The 16,955-nt window shown below is 39.9% G+C and overlaps 1 protein-coding gene across 7 annotated transcripts in view; it reads right to left on the bottom strand.

The window, feature by feature from the left end:
* The window catches only part of ARHGEF9 (Cdc42 guanine nucleotide exchange factor 9), a 318,010-nt gene that overhangs the window by 166,406 nt on the left and 134,649 nt on the right, over positions 1 to 16,955 (bottom strand). For 6 of the 7 annotated variants that reach the window (XM_087860177.1, XM_087860176.1, XM_087860180.1 and 3 more), the window contains one exon: positions 14,436 to 14,627. The exons of the other annotated variant lie outside the window; for it this stretch is intronic. In XM_087860177.1, coding sequence (XP_087716303.1) covers positions 14,436 to 14,627 — 192 coding nt within the window. The remainder of the gene's footprint in view (positions 1 to 14,435; positions 14,628 to 16,955) is intronic. 7 annotated transcript variants of the gene reach the window in all.

Here is a 16,955-nt window from a genome sequence, read left to right as displayed (position 1 = left end):
TTTTATCTCTATGTCTCTTTATTCTGGTTAAGAGTTGGCTTGTGTATCTTGCTGCTCCCCTGTTGGGGGCATATATATTTATAATTGTCATATCCACTTGTTGGATACATCCTTTAAGAATAATATAGTGCCCTTCTGTGTCTCTAACTATAGTCTTTAGTTTAAAATCCAATCAGTCTGATATGAGAATTTCTTTTGAGGTCCATTTGCATGAAAGATGGTATTCTATCCCTTTACTTTCAGTCTGGATGTATCTTTAGGTTCAAAATGAGTCTCTTATAGACAGCCAATGGATGGGTCATGTCTTTTTATCCAATGTGCAACCCTGTGACATTTTGGGGGAGCATTTAGGCCATTTACATTGAGACTGATTATTGAGAGATATGATTTTAATGATGCCATGTTACCTGTAAAGTCTTTGTTTCTATCGATTGTGACTTTCTGTTCTGTATCACTCTTGGGGCCTTTTTACTTTTATAGAACCCCCTTAATATCTCCTGTAGGGCTGGTTTCGTGTTTACAAAATTGGTCAATCACTGGCGATTCTCGAAGGTCTTTATCTCTCCATCAATTCTGAATGACAGCCTTGCTGGATAAAGGATCCTTGGATGCATGTTTTTCTCTGAAAGAGCTTTAAAAATGCCCCCCCCCAACCCCTTCTCTCATTCCAGGTCTGTGTAAGCAGGTCTGATGTAATTCTGATACCTTTGCCTTGGTACGTGAGAAGTTTATTTTCCCTGGCTGCTTTCAATACTGTATCCTTGGATCTAATATTTGCGAATTGCACTATGACGTGACGTGGCGTAGGTTTGTCGTGGTTGAGCTTGGGAGGGGTCCTCTCTGCCTCCTGGAGACGAATGCTTGTTTCCTTTGCTAGACTAGGGAAGTTTTCAGCTACAATTTGTACAAACATCTCTTCTAGACCTCTGTTTTTCTCCACCCCCTCGGGGATGCTGATGATTCTGACATTGGAACGTTTCATCATGTCAGTAATCTCCCGTAACCTACATTCTTGAGATTGGATTTTTTTGAGCCAAGTTTCTGTTTTAGCTTTCTCTTCTACTAACCCATCCTCCAATTTGCGGATACATCTTCTGCCTCATTCACCCTGGTCGTCAGAGCATCTAGTTTTGACTGCATTTGATTCATAGAATTTTTAATTTCTGCCAGATTCGCTCTCATTTCCGCCCTTAGAGATTCTATATTCTCATTAACATTTTCGTTAATACTTTTTTCAAGTCTACACATCATCTTGACCATTGTTACTCTGAACTCCATTTCTGATAATTTGGTTATATCCATATCCATTAGTTCTGTGGCAGAGGCCACAGATTCATTGTATTTTCTTTGCTGGGGGAGATTTCTCTTTCTTGTCATTCTGATGAGGAGAGGTTGCGGGGTTGCCCAGAGCCCAAATTATTGACCAGGACCCAGGGAGTGTGCACTTATTTATAGGGACCTTAGGGATGTGGGCTTCTTGTTTTTTCAGCCTGCCTTCTGGGGGAGGGGCCTGCCACACAGATACCCTGTTTGGGTATAGTCTCCATGTCCCCTGCTAGGGGTGATGGGGATGGGCACACTGTGAGCCGGTATTTCCAGGCTTTTGTTCTCTGGCGGCTTTCCCTGGCGGTTGCTGTGCCTCTTCTGAGAGTCAGAGCAGCAGTAGCTGAATCTCAGCCTCTGTCTCGGAACAGAGGGATCTCAGACCGTTCTCCACTGGTGTTCTGGCCACTTTAACTCTTTTTCTGTTGGTGCTGCTCAACCCTGCAGCTTCCCGGGGTATGCGCCCCACACCCGGCATCCCAGCCCTCACTTCCAGGGCCGACACATCTCTGTCCTTTGTGTTTCTAACACTGCCAGCCACCAGCCGTCCCCATGTGGTCCCGAACTCTGTTTCAGTGTGGTTCACGAGCAGTCCGGAGCTCCAGTTTTCAGACTGTTCGCGCTTTCCCAGGCTCACTGTCTCAGTCTGCTCTCTCACTAGTGCTGGTCCGTGAGTCCGCCCGCTCCCCAGTGCAGGTGGCTACCACTTCCAGGTGCCCGAACGCGGCGGCTCCCTCTCCCTTCCCTTTATCTTCCGATATCTGTGTGTGGATTCACGGCTCCCGGCTTCGTACCTCAATACTCATCGCTGGAGATGTTCATTTGTAGAGATCCAGATGTATCTTCCTGCGTCTCATGCTGATTCCGTGGATGTTCAGGATGGTCTGGTACCTATTCCGCTCAACTCAGGGGACCAGCTGAAAAAGGGGACCCCTACTCCTCCACCATCTTAACTCCTCCTCCCAAAAATTATTATAAAAACAAAACAAAACAAAACAAAACAAAAAACTAGCCATACTCAGGCCAAGGACCAAACACTGCCACTACAGGCAAGGAGAGGCATTGCAAATGACTGGCCTGAAGGATAATACAGCCAAAACAGAACAGCAGAGGACACTAAGCACACACCAGAGACACTCCCTGAAGCACCAGGCCCTGAACACTACAGGATCTGTTCTTCATAAAGCCATTACATTCAAGAGCACGAAACATAAGCAGATTTTCTAACACAGAGAAGAAGGCAGAGAATTAGACAAAATGCCAAGTTGAAGGAATTTATCTCAAATGAAAAAACAGGAGAAGGCCACGGCCAGAGATCTAAGTGAAACAGATATAAAAAAAAAAATGCCTGATGAAGAATTTAAAGCACCAATCATAAGGATACTCGCTGGGCTTGAGAAAAGAATGAACGACTTCAGGGAGGCACTTCCTACAGAGAAAAAAGATTTAGACAACAGTCAGTCAGAAATGAAGAATGCAATAACTGAGATTGGACATAAGCTTGATGCAATAAACACCAGGCTAGAAAAGCAGAAGAATAATTAGTGATACAGAAAACAAAATAATGGAAAATAATGAAGCTGAACAAAAGAGAGAAAGAAGAATTATGTTACTTGAGAAGACAGAGGGAACGCTGTGACACCATCAAACAGTATAGCATTCATATTATAGGAATTCCAGAAGAAGAGAAAAGAGAAAGGAGGTAGAAAATTTGAGAAGTAAGAGCTTAAAATGTACCTAATCTAGGGAAGGAAATAAACATCCAGATCAAGGAGGCACAGAGAACTCACATCAAAATCAACAAAAGCAGCCAGCACCAAGACATATTGTAATTAACCTGGCAAAACATAGCGATAAAGAAAAATTCTAAAAAGCATCAAGACAAAAGAACTCCTTATCTTACAAGGGAAGATCCATAAGGTTAGCTGCAGATTTCTCCACAGAAAATTGTCAAGTCAGAAAGGGGTGGCATGATATATTCCACAGGAGGAATTGGGGGGAAAATGGCAGCCAAGAATACTCTATCCAGTAAGGTTATCATTCAGAATGAGAGATAAGAGTTTCTAAGACAAACAAAACTAAAGGAATTTGTGAACACTAAACCAGAACTGCAAGAAATATTAAAGGGGATTCATTGAGAGAGCCCAAAAGTAAAAAACACCAGAAAGAAACAGAGACAAACTACAGAAACAGTGACTTAAGTGGTAAGGAAAAATAAAGCAACTTCTTTCATGACACATATCCAAAGACAAGGAAAACAAAAGCAAAAATGAACTTTTGGGACTTCATCAAGATAAAAAGCTTCTGCACAGCAAAGGAAACAGTCAACAAAACAAAGAGGCAACCCACGAAATGGGAGAAGATATTTGCAAATGACACTACAGATAAAAGGCTGGTATCCAAGATCTATAAAGAACTTCTCAAACTCAACACCCAAAAAACAAATAATCAACTAAAAAAATGGGCAGAAGATACGAACAGACACTTTTTCAATGAAGACATATGAATGGCTAACAGACACATGAAAAATGTTCAAAATCATTCGCCATCAGGGAAATTCAAATCAAAACAACATTGAGATAGCACCTTACACCAGTTAGAATGGCAAAAATTGACAAGGCAAGAAACAACAAATGTTGGAGAAGATGAGGAGAAAGGGGAACCCTCATACACTGTTGGTGGGAATGCAAGTTGGTACAGCCACTTTGGAAAATAGTGTGGAGGTTCTTCAAAAAGTTAAAAATAGAGTTACCCTATGACCCAGCAATTGCACTACTGGGTATTTACCCCAAAGATACAGATGTAGTGAAAAGAAGAACCATATGCACCCCAATATTCATAGCTGCATTGTCCACAATAGCCAAATTGTGAAAGGAGCTGAGATGCTCTTCAACAGACGAATGGATTAAGAAGATGTGGTCTATATATACAATGGAATATTACTCAGCCATCAGAAAGAATGATTACCCAACATTTGCATCAACATGGATGGGACTAGAGGAGATTACGCTAAGTGAAATAAGTCAAGCAGAGAAAGACAATTATCATATGAGTTCACTCATTTGTGGAACATAAGCAATAGCAGGGAGATTGTTAGGGGAAGGTAGGGATAAATGAAGGGGGGTTAAACAGAGGGGAAAATGAACCATGAGAGACCATGGACTCCAGAAAACAAACTGAGGGTTTTAGGGGGGGGGGATGGGCTAGCCCGGTGAAGGGTATTAAGGAGGGCATGTATTGCACGCAGCACTGGGTGTTATACACAAACAGTGAGTCATGGAACACTACATTAAAAACTAATGATGTACTGTATGGTGACTAATACATCAATAATAAAAAATTTAAAGAGGTCATAAATGATAAAGTCTTTAAAAAAAGGAAAAAAAATAAAAGACATATCACACACACACACACACACACACACACACGAAATAAAGGCTTTGAATGATATACTGGACCTGATGGACTTCACAGATATATACAGAATATTCCATCCTAAATCAGCAGAACATTCATTTTTCTCAAGTGCACTTGGAACTTTCTCCAGAAGAGATCACATACTGGGTCACAAATCAGGTCTCAGCTGATACCAAAACACAGATTATTCCGTGCATATTCTCAGACCACAATGCTTTGAATCTTGAACTCAATCACAAGAGGAAATTTTGAAGGAACTCAAACACTTGTAGATCAAAGAGCATCCTATTAACAATGAATGTATCAACCAGGAAATTAAAGAAGAATTTAAAAAATTATGGAAACTAATGAGAATGAAAACACATCCCTTCAAAACCTCTGGGATACAGAAAGGCATTCCTAAGACGAAAGTACATTGCAATACAAGGCTTCTCTCTCAAAATTTAGAAAAATCTCAAATATAAGAAACAAACTGAGGGCTTCAGAAGGGAGGGGGTGGGGGAATGGGATAGGCTGGTAATGGGTAGTAAGGAGGGCACGTATTGCATGGTGCACTGGGTGTTGTACGCAACTAATGAATCATCGAACTTTACATCAAAAACCAGGGATGTACTGTATGGTGACTAACATAATATAATAAAAAAATATTTAAAAAAAAAGAGGGAAAATAAAAAAAAAAAGCTAAACTTACCCTTAAATGACCTGGAGAAAGAACAGCAAATAAAGTCTAAATCAAGCAGAAGAAGAGACATAATAAAGATTAGAGCAGAAATCAATGAAATAGAAACCAGAAGAACAGAACAGATCAATGAAACTAGAAGCTGGTTCTTTGGACGAATTAATAAAATCAATAAATCTGTGCCAGACTTATCCAAAAGAAAAGAGAAAGGACCAAAATTAATAAAATCATGAATGAAAGTGGGAGAGATCATGGCCAACACCAAGGAAATACAGTTTTAAGAACATTTTATCAGCAACTATATGCTAACAAATTAGGCAATCTGGAAGAAATGGATGCATTTCTGGAAACACATAAACTACTAAATTTATAAACACATAAACACATATAAACATATACAAACATTTAAAGAATAATTAATACGTGCTGTTCTGAAATTGTTTCAAAAAATAGAAATGGAAGGAAACTTCCAAACTCATTCTACAAGGCCAGCATTACCTTGATCCCAAAACCAAAGAACCTACCAAAAGGAGAATTACCTTGGAGTCAAGGTAATTGGTAAAGGACCAATATCCTTGAGGACCATGGATGCCAAAATTCTCACCAAGATACTAACTGGCTAATAGGATCCAACAGCACATTAAAATAATTATTCACTATGACCAAGTGGGATTTATTCCTGGTCTGCAAGGTTGGTTCAACATCCACAAAGCAATCAATGTGATACACGAAAGTAATAAAAGAAAGGATAAGAATCATATGATCCTCTAGGTAGATGCAGAAAAAGCACTCTTTCTTGATAAAAACTCTCCACCATCTAGGGAGAGGGAACATACCTCAATATCATAAAAGCCATCTAGGGAAAAAAAAAACAGTGAATATCGTCCTGAACAGGGAAAAACTAAGAGCTTTCCCTTAAGGTCGGGAACATAACAGGGATGTCCACTCTCATCAATGTTGTTCAGCATAGTACTAGAAGTCCTAGCCTACACAATCAGACAACAAAAGGAAATAAAAGGCATCCAAATTGGCAAAGAAGTCAAACTCTCACTCCTTGCAGATGACATGATACTGTATATAGAAAACCCAAAAGACTCCACCAAAACTGTTACAACCGACATAGGAATTCAGCAAAGTTGCAGGATATAAATTCAATGCACAGAGGTCAGTTGAGTTTCTATACACTAAAAATGAAGCAGAAGAAAGAGAAATCAAGGAATTAATCCTATTTTCAATTGCACCAAAAACCATAATATACCTAGGAATAAACCTAACCAAAGAGGTAAAGGATGTCTATTCTGAAAGCTATACAGTACTTATGAATGAAATTGAGGAAGACACAAAGAAATGAAGAAACATTTTATGCTCACGGATTGGAAGAACAAATATTGTTAAAATGCCTGTGCTACCCAAAGAAATCTACACATTCAATGCAATCCCTATCAAAATATCATCAGCATTTTTCAGAGCTGGAACAAATAATCCTAAAATTTGTATGGATTCAGAAAAGCCCCCACATAACCAAGGTAATGTTGAAAAAGAAAATTGAAGATGGTGACATCACAATTCTGGATTTCAAGCTGCATTACAAAGCTGTAATCATCAAGACAGTATGGTACTGGCACAAAAATGGACACACAGGTCAAGGGAACAGAATAGAAAATACAGAAATGGACCCTTAACTGTATGGTCAACATATCTTTGACAAAGCAGGAAAGAATATCTAATGGAAAAGATAGTCTCTTCAACAAATGGCATTGGGAAAATTGGACAGCCACATGTGGAAGAATGAAACTGGACCACTTTCTTACACTGCACACAAAGGTAAACTCAAAATGGATGAAAGACCTAAATGTGAGACAGGAATTCATCAAAATTCTAGAGGAGAACACAGGCAGCAACCTCTTTGGCCTCGGCCACAGCAACTTCTTGCTAGACACATCTCCAAAGGCAAGGGAAAGAAAAGCAAAAATGAACTACTGGGACTTCATCAAGATAAAAAGCTTCTGCATAGCAAAGGAAAGTCAACAAAACTAAAAGACTATCTATGGAATGGGAGAAGATATATGTAAGTGACATAACAGATATCTATAAAGAACTTATCAAACTCAACACCGAAAAAACAAATAATCCAGTCAAGAAATGGGCAGAAGACATGAACACTTCTCCAAAGAAGACATACAAATGGCCAGGAGGCACATGAAAAAATGTTTAACATCCCTAGCCATCAGGGAAATACAAATCAAAACCACAATAAAATACCACCTTACACCACGTAGAATGGCTAAAATTAACAAACAGGGAACAACAAATGTTGGCATGGATGTGGAGAAAGGGGAACCCTCTTACACTGTTAGTGGGAATGAAAGCTGGGGCAGCCACTGTGGAAAACAGTGTGGAGCTTCCTCAACAAGTTAAAAATAGAGCTACCCTATGACCCAGCAATTGCACTACTGGGTATTTACCCCAAAGATACAGATGTAGTGAAAAGAAGGGGCACATGCACCCCAATGTTCATAGCAGCATTGTCCACAATAGCCAAACTGTGGAAGCAGACAAGATGCCCTTCAACAGACGAATGGGTAAAGAAGATGTGGTCCATATATACAATGGAATATTACTCAGCCATCAGAAAGAACGATTACCCAACATTTGCAGCAACATGGATGGATGTAGAGGGGATTATGCTAAGTGAAATAAGTCAAGCAGAGAACGACAATTATCATATGGTTTCACTCATATGTGGAACATAAGAAACAGCACAGAGGATCATAGGGGAAGGGAGGGAAAACTGAATAGGAAGAAATCAGAAAGGGATACAAACCATGAGAGATTCTTGACTTTGGGAAACAAGCTGAGAGTTGTGGAAAGGGAGGTGGGTGGGCAGATGGGGTAACTGGGTGATGGGTATTAAGGAGGGCACGTGTTGTGATGAGCACTGGGTGTTATACACAACTAATGAATCATCAAGCCTTACATCGAAAACCGGGGATGTACTGTATGGTGACTAACATAATATAATAAAAAATCATTATAAAAAGAAAAAAAAACTAATGATGTACTATATGTTTGCTAACTGAACATAATAATAATAATTTTTAAGAAAACTAATGCCAGTTTATGTTGGAGTTGAAAAAATAAACAGGTTGAGAGGACAGAATGAGAAAAGTAATAGGAAAATGTTACACCACTGCAGGAGAGCAGCTTTTAATTGTGAGCCCTGTTTTCAGAAGAGAATGATGAAAATAGTACAGTCAGAGGGCAGTAAGCAGGGTAGACAGGGGCCTGAAAAATAACACAGGGCAGAAGGAGCAAAAGGGGTCTGTGGCTGTAATGCCAAGCATGCTTCAAAATGCTGTCAGATGCTACCCCATGGAATGGTAGGAAAGAATAGGGTGATATGGCAGTAGTGTGAACTGACTGAACAGAGGCAGTATCTGAGAGCCTCACTTCTGCCTTCTAGGAGTAAAATAAGCATGGGTGAGAAGGCAGACCACAGACACAGAGTAGTTAAGAGTACCATGGGAGTTTATCAAATCAATCACAATTGGTATAAATTAGCCTGGCATTGCCATAGTAACAGTTAAGAAAGGTTGCCTATCTATTTCACTCTGTTCTTAAACCCACAAGAGTTGATCTAAAAGCCTCGATCTATTTTTTGTTTTCATATAACACCCTGTGCTCCATGCAATATGAATCATGGAATAGTACATCAAAAACTAAGGATGACTAACATAACATAAAAATCATTATAAAAAATAAAAAATAAAGGGCTCAATCTAGTGCATCGAGTTAAAATTATTGCCTTAATGTGGGATACAAACCATAGTCATTATGTCCAGGGAAGATTCCAAAGACTGCAGGGAAGTAAAATGGACCAAAGAACCTCTGGATTACCTAGGGTTTGGGAATTCCTTTAGGGAAAGGCCTGCACAAGTCTGGACCTCAGTGTCTCTATCTCTAAAATACATATATCAGAAAAGAGTTCCAGGGCCCCTTTCAGCTCTGACTTTACAGAGATTTCACATATTGTTTTGTGTGGAAGCCTGAGACTTGACAGGGGATTTAATCCCAGAGTTTAACAGTACCTGGAATATAGTTGCTGCTCAATAAATATATGTCGAATAACTGCAAAATGACTAGCTCTTTTCATGTTAATGACGATAAAAGCTAAATTAGAAGCAGAATGTTTATACTGTTGCTTTTTTTTCTTTTCCTTTTTTCCCTTTTTAGGCCAGGAATCCTTTCTTCAAATGAAATAAAACAATTAAAAAAAAAAGAGGAAAACAGGAAGAAGGTATTGCAACATGGAAAACTGACAAGGGATTAATACCTGGAATATACAAGGAAATACTGTAAATCAGCAAAAAAACAAAATATATAAGAAACTACAGAAGAATGGGCAAAGGATAGGAAGACAGCCTGGGGTGTCCAGGTGATACCAGGTGAATAGATAGGGCATAGGGCAGCCAGAAACCCCTGGGATGGTGACTTCAAGCTGCTGAGCTGCCTTATCCCTATAACTTAGTATGCTATACAAATATTACCATTTTACAATGCGTTATTTACTATACATACACAGAGATGAAAAGACAATTGGGAAGCATCGGGATAGGTAATTCACAGAAAGGAAAACCCAAATGGGTAATTAGTTTGGAAACCCCAGGCTTAAGCATATCAAATGGAAATCACCTGAAGATATAGCATGATTAAACTCAATTAGACCTAAGGAAGAATTTCTTAAAGTTGAAGGGCATGAGACACTAATACAAATGACTGAGAAAAGCTAGTCCAGCTTCTCTGGAGGCACGTAAGAATAGAACTTATTTTGCAGGTATGGTATGACTGAGATTATCCTCCTTAAGAGAGGCATACTAGGCAACTTTATAAGGCATCTTTAGCTTTGCTTACCCTGTTGTCTCAGTTTCCCTGTTTATACTATAAGTTCTAAGGTTATAAGAGGTAATACCACCAAGTTTAAGGTGACCTAGAACTGAACCAAGGGTATTTTATCCCACTGTCTGAATTTAGAAAGAAAAAATGTCATCTTTTGCAAAGAACTCATTAAAAAAGATATTTTATCTTACTGGCCTCACTGAATGACTTTGATCAAAAATACTTTATTTCCTATTTTCTTATTTGTAAAATAAAGGTATTGTAACTTAGATGCTTGTAAAGCATTTTCTGTTCCCAGGAGTAAATATATTTGTAATATATATGATAGATATAATCTATAATATTATATTATAAAATCATAATATATGATATATATCCTATGTATTCATATATGCCACATATATTATAGACATATAGATTAAATAGAGTAAACATATGAAAATAAATATATCTGTATGTATGTGTATAGTTTTTAATAGATGGTGACTTTTTAATACTGAATATAGTGTTTTCAAAAGCACAAGATTAGGAAGAATTTAGAGGTCTCCCTTAATTTTCAGAAAGAGTACATACACCATATGAACACATCCATGCCTGATGTTAACACAGTTATGCTTGAGTAAGACGTACCTTCATGGGACCAAGAAGAAAACAGCAGAAAATGCAAAAGTAACCTGGATCACTACCACAGACAGCACTTACAGAGCAAATCTTCCAGTCTACTCATTTTAGAGTTGAGGAACAAGGCCCATGATGGAAAACATTCAGCTGAGATTCCTCAGCCAGTCAGTGACCAAGGTGGGTCCCGAAACTGGGACTCCCAATTCTGAGTCTGGTATTCTCTATGATAAACCATACATTACTTACACCTTTTGGTTTAGAGATGACACAATCCTGGGCTAAAATACTGTCGTCTGGTCCAGCTAGACACAGATTTCTCCATCCTTCTTTTGTTCTAGCTAAGCCCTCGGACACTGTGATGGCAGGATGGGACAAAGAGATTCTTCCCATTTAAACACTTAACTTCAGCACGAAGAATAATTGAGAAATATGGAACCAGCAGATCACCAACAAAAGCTTTACTTGGTTTGGCTGGATTGGGCAAGTTCTCAAAGTAGGGATACAGCACTCCCTGTTCTGGAAAGATGAATACTTCTATTGCTGTCTTGATCCTGTGCCCTATAAGAAGAGGCTAAGATGTATAGGAGTTGAGAACAGAAGATCCTTCTAAGACTAAAGGACTCTCACTGGGCCAGTGCCTGAAAGAACTTTGAGAAGGTCATTTTGTCTCTTAGAGATTCAAGTCTGTTAATCTAGAAAATAGGAATAACACTAATAACCTCCACCCTGTCTGAAAATGACATGGCATAAGATGTGAATATACTTTGCCAAAGTTAATACATGCATGTGAGCACTTGTATTTAATTCTAACTTTCAGCAATATTTACTGAGCATGCACTATGTGCCAGGAACTGTGCTAGGTATTGGGGATATATCAGTAAATTAACAGGTAAAATATCCTGCCCCTCATGCAATTTACATTCTAGTAGGAGAGAAGAACAATTAAGAAAACATATAAGCAAAACATATAATATGTCAGGTAGCAATAAGTGCAATAGAGGAAAATAAAGCAGAAAAGAGGGAGAGACAGTGCAATTACAATTTTAAATAGAAAGTTTAGGGAAGATCTCAAGGATAAGGGGCATCTGAGTAAAGACTTGAAGGAGATGAAGGTGGGAGCCATGAAGGTATCTGGGGCAGGAGTGCTCTAGGCAGAGAGGAAAGCCAGAACAAAGTCTGTGGAAGGGGGATACCGGACATTTTTTTAGGAATAGCGAGAGACAAGAGTTTCTGGAGTAGGGACAGAATATGGGAAAGGTGAAGGAGATGAAGTCATAGAGGTAAGAATAGGTTGATCACACAGGACTTTGTAAATAATAGTAGAACTTGGCGTTTACTCAAGGAGAGGTTGTCAGCCATCAGATGGTTTTGAGCAGAGGAGTGATATGACCCAATTAGATCTTGATAGCATCCCTTTGTTGTCAGGTAAAGAACAGACTGTACTTATATTACAGACCCTATGACATTAGAAGACAGCTACCACTTTATAACAGTACTCCTCAAACTTTAATATATGATATAAGTCAAATAGGAACCTTGTTAAAATGCAGAATTGTACTTGGTAGGTCTGGAGCAGAGCTAAAGATTCTGTATTTCTAACAAGCTCCCAGGTGATTCAGATGCCAATCTGGGGCAGAATACTTTGAGGGTAGAAGCTATGTCCAAGCCTGGCATGGAGCAGAACTCTATTATATATTTGCAGAATGAATGACATGTCAGTGGTTTGATGCCCAATACCACATAGCACATTTCAGATGGTAATTTTCAGCTATCTGTATGGAGGTAACGAATAGAAAAAGATAAAAGAGAGACATGGATGGTTGGGTGAATAGATGAAAAGGAAAGGAAAGGAAAACTACCTTTTTACAAATAACTATATTATGTTTACTTAGTTTTATCAGCAAACTTAAGAGTTTGGTGTAATGAAGCCCACTGGGCAAATTAGAAAAATCAAAGTCAGAGGAGTTAAGGGACAACTTCAAGGCCACAGGGTTCCTAAGTGACTAAGTTAGGATGTGAAAGCCAGCATTCCATGTCCCCACAGCCCTTGTTCCTTTCACTCTACTGCCTCATGGAGGGGGTAGTGGGGATAACCTTTAACCTTCCTGGAAGGGATGAAAAATTAAGTTGAGTGAAGAAAGTTAAAGCCCATAGCCCTTGGCCTTGATCTTTCTAGATCCACACTGTCCAATGTGGATGCCATTTAGTCATGTGTCTACTTAAATTAAAATTAAGTAAAATTTAAAATCTCATTTCTCAATCATACTAGCCACATCTCAACCACTCAATAGCCACAGAAGGCTGGCTAGTGGGTACCATTGGAGAATGCAGATGTATTTTATCACTGTAGAAAATTCTATTGGGTAACAATATTCTAAAGAAACAAGAACTTTAAAAAGTGTTAAAGCTGTACTATTGATTCCAGAGTGGGCCCTGACCTCACTCAATAATATTTAGGGGACAGAAAGTAGGACCTGACCCCTCATCTGGAAAGAAGGGGATAAACATATTCAAAGTAGAGTTTTCCCTGGGTCAGGCAGAATGCTACTGTGTGTGTGTGTGTGTGTGTGTGTGTGTGTGTGTGTGTGTGTGTGTGTCAGAGAGAGAGAGAGAAAGAGAGAGAGACATCTTTTTTAAAACATTATTTCCTCCATTTCCCACTGGTATTCCCAAACTGTTTAGTAAAATGCCCTTTGAAAATGTCAACTTGTCTCATGAGCTCAAGAGAGTATGAGAAAAAGCACTCTCATTCTTACTCAGGCTAGAAAGATGGAAGGGATAGAGTTAGGGAATGTGGAACCACAGCTCCTGGGGAGCAAAGTGGCATGCTGAAGGACCTGAGACTTATCCACTCAGTTTTTATCTTCAATAGATTCCTTCCCCTAAGCTCTTTTCTGCTCAAACCCAAAACCAGTGTTCTTCAAGTTAAGGAAGAGGACCAATTTCAGTTGGTGAAGCACCAGTTTCACCAGGAATGCCTGTTAAACATAGAGATGCCTTGGTTTACCCCAGACTGAGATTTCACAACTTTGGAGAGGCAGAGGGGGCTGGAATCTGCATGTTCAACAATCCACTCCAGGAATTCTGATGCACATTCAAGTTTGTGAACCACTGAGTTGGACGGGAGATGTGTCTGTGCTTTAATGAACGAGGTCAGGCCTTTACATGGTGTGCCAACAACCAAATCAGAAGCCAAAAGGATAGGTGTAGAGATTCATGGAAGGGAAGATGGAGGGAGGAAAGCAGGTAAAGATAGAGAGAGAAGGAATATGAAGATGAAAGATGAAAGTTAGGCAGAAAAAGAGAAACTGATAGGGACTGAGAAGCTCCAAGGGAACTGTTTTACCCACTGAGCAGAATATAGGAGGCCAATCAAGCTGCTCTTTCCAATATCTTGGGACTGTCACAGGTACAACTCAGGAGAGTTGTTGGTTCTTCATGAAAATGCCCTCTACACCACCCTGGGTTCCCCCACATATACTATCATAGCTGGGCCTACCTCACAAATGTCCTTGAGGTGCTTGATGTAATGACGTTCGGTGCTCATGATCTCATTGATGACATTGGCTCGCATCTGGTCCCGGTTCTGTAGTGGCCGGCCCAGACAGAGGCAGTCTGAGTTGGGGTCCAGGTGCCCATTCTGCACATCACTGGGCCCTTCCTCCACCCCATCCTCCTGGTTCACCCAGAGCTGTGGAAGCAGGCAGAAGAATAATAATAGAGTAATTTCCTTCTTTGAAAAGTTTCTAGCCAAGTAAAAAAAGGATAAACTAAATCTTCAAGTATTCAGAGAACATTCAACCAGAGGCCCCTGTAAATTGAATTCCAGGCTTGGCTCTAGGGTGGCTTGCTGGCTTTATGTATGATTTTAATCCTCTCTAGGCCTCTGATGACCTATCTGTAAAATGGAGGATGCAGAAGGATAAAACTAAATCATCTCTGAGAGGGTTCTTGTCTAAGATTTCAGAGGAGAAAAGAGTTATGGCAGACAGAACTCATTTTTTTTTCTAATTTGAGAGAGAGTGAGAGAGAGAGAGCACAGAGTGAGAGGGACAAACAGAGTCACCGCTGAGCAGGGAGCCTGATGTGGGGCTCGATCCCAGGACCTCAAGATCATGACCTGAGCTGAAGGCAGACGCTTAATTGACTGAGCCACCCAGGTGCCCCAAACAGAACTCATTTGTGCTTGAGCATATCTAGGTAGCACAGCTGGATTTAAAAAAAAAGAAAACAGACTAAGCTATATATCTCAGACATATGCCAAAGCTGGATCAAACACAACACCTATGAGCATGAAGACCAAATTTGGATACTGGAGTGGGGGCATCCTGAAAACAGGACCTTCGGTGTTAATTTACATCAAAAGATACACAAATAATAATTAAAATTTGACTATAAAGTCCCTTGGGTATGTAAAGATCTCTATATCTTCAATGTTGGAGCAGAGATGACAGAATGTCCCCACACCACATAACAACAACAGCTGATTGAGCGCTTACTATACAGCAATCACCATTCTAAGAGCTTTTAATGAACTGTATTACTCAGTCCTGCTAACCATGTACCATTATTACCTCTATTTCACAGAAAAGGAGACTGAGGCTCAGAAAAAATTAAGGAATTTGTCCCAAGTCACAGTTAGGAAAGCAGAAAAGCTGGGGTAGGAACCAGGTGGTCTGACTTCAAAGCCTGTGCTCTTAACCACTGTACTAGCACCTTTGCACCTCTGGTTCTAAGGAAAACAGGAAAAGAATAGGGAAGGGTTTGGGCCAAGGTGAGCTGAGAATTATCAGAATCATCAGAAATGGATACAGTTGGTAAATGTTGAAACTATACATTCCAACATATGAAGGCAAAGGGATGCAGGAAAACCTCCTTTGGGGAGGCTGAGTGAGAAGTTTCTGGATTTGGGATGACAGCTTAAATCAGGGAAATGGATCATTTCACCCCAGTCCAAGGAAGGAGGAAGGCTAGGGGGTCAGGGAAAAAGGGAAGGGTGGAACCTTAGGAAGAGTGGTAAAATCTGCCAGGGGAATTAGCCAAAGAACTTGTCAGTTGTCTCAACAGCTTTAATCAACAATTCATCTTTCCCTTCCATACTCCCTGCCAGCGTTCTCCACTTTCTTGCCTCCAGAAGCTGAGATCAACAATTTAGATGCAACACTCTTTCTGCCACCAGAAAGGCCTGTTGGTGAGTGGCCTTAGGAGGACAGAGGCTTTGGGGTGGAGCTAGAGGAACAGTAGTTATTTCTCAACTCGGTGTATTCTCCCCACTCTTTTTGCCTCACAGAGGATGGGGGTATGGTTACCACCCAGCAAACCTAGAAATGTCACCAGCATATAGTCTACTTATTTGCCACAGGCCAAAGCAAGTAAGGCTCACTTCATTTTAATGCACTTTGCATACACAGCCAAATGTGCAAAAATGTATCTCCATTCAGAACCTATCATCCTCTACAAATGTTCTATTGGAAATTTCTTTCCATCTTTCAAATGTCAACTTTGTGTCTTCAATATGCTAACAGCTGCCCTTTAATACAGTCAACAGGCGATGATGAGGGATGATTAGTCAAGGAACAGATCTGTTCAAAAAGGTGATTCGAAGGCATTGAAGCAAGCACATCATATACATGATGTCATCTATGTGAAACAATAAAAGCCTCATCCTATAATAATCCATTAGCTTTTCCCAGCTTTTCACAAAGTAAGCTAAGCTCTGCTATAAAAAGGGTACCATAGGCAGGCCTTTAAGAGATTTAAAATGAAACAAACATTTCTTTTCTTATCAGGAGTTTAAGGCAAGTCAATTCAAAATATTGACTTTTGGATGGCTGGAATGAGATGACTCTCTGCAACAGTTGCAGAGGGAAGAAGAACAGGATATCTGCAGAAGTGTGGTACAGACAGGCAATGTCTAGAGCCGGGCCAGTTGGAAGACTTTCCTGGAAGTCCTCTCAGAGTACTTGAAGACTATTTTCCTTAGCCTTTATTGAACTCTAAGCAAAGCTGGGTTAATGCA

Source organism: Ursus americanus, chromosome X (genome assembly GCF_024610735.1).
Source record: "Ursus americanus isolate L20-20 chromosome X, mUrsAme1.1.p, whole genome shotgun sequence".
Lineage (NCBI taxonomy): Eukaryota > Metazoa > Chordata > Mammalia > Carnivora > Ursidae > Ursus > Ursus americanus.
This window is presented reverse-complemented; position numbering and strand designations above follow the sequence as displayed.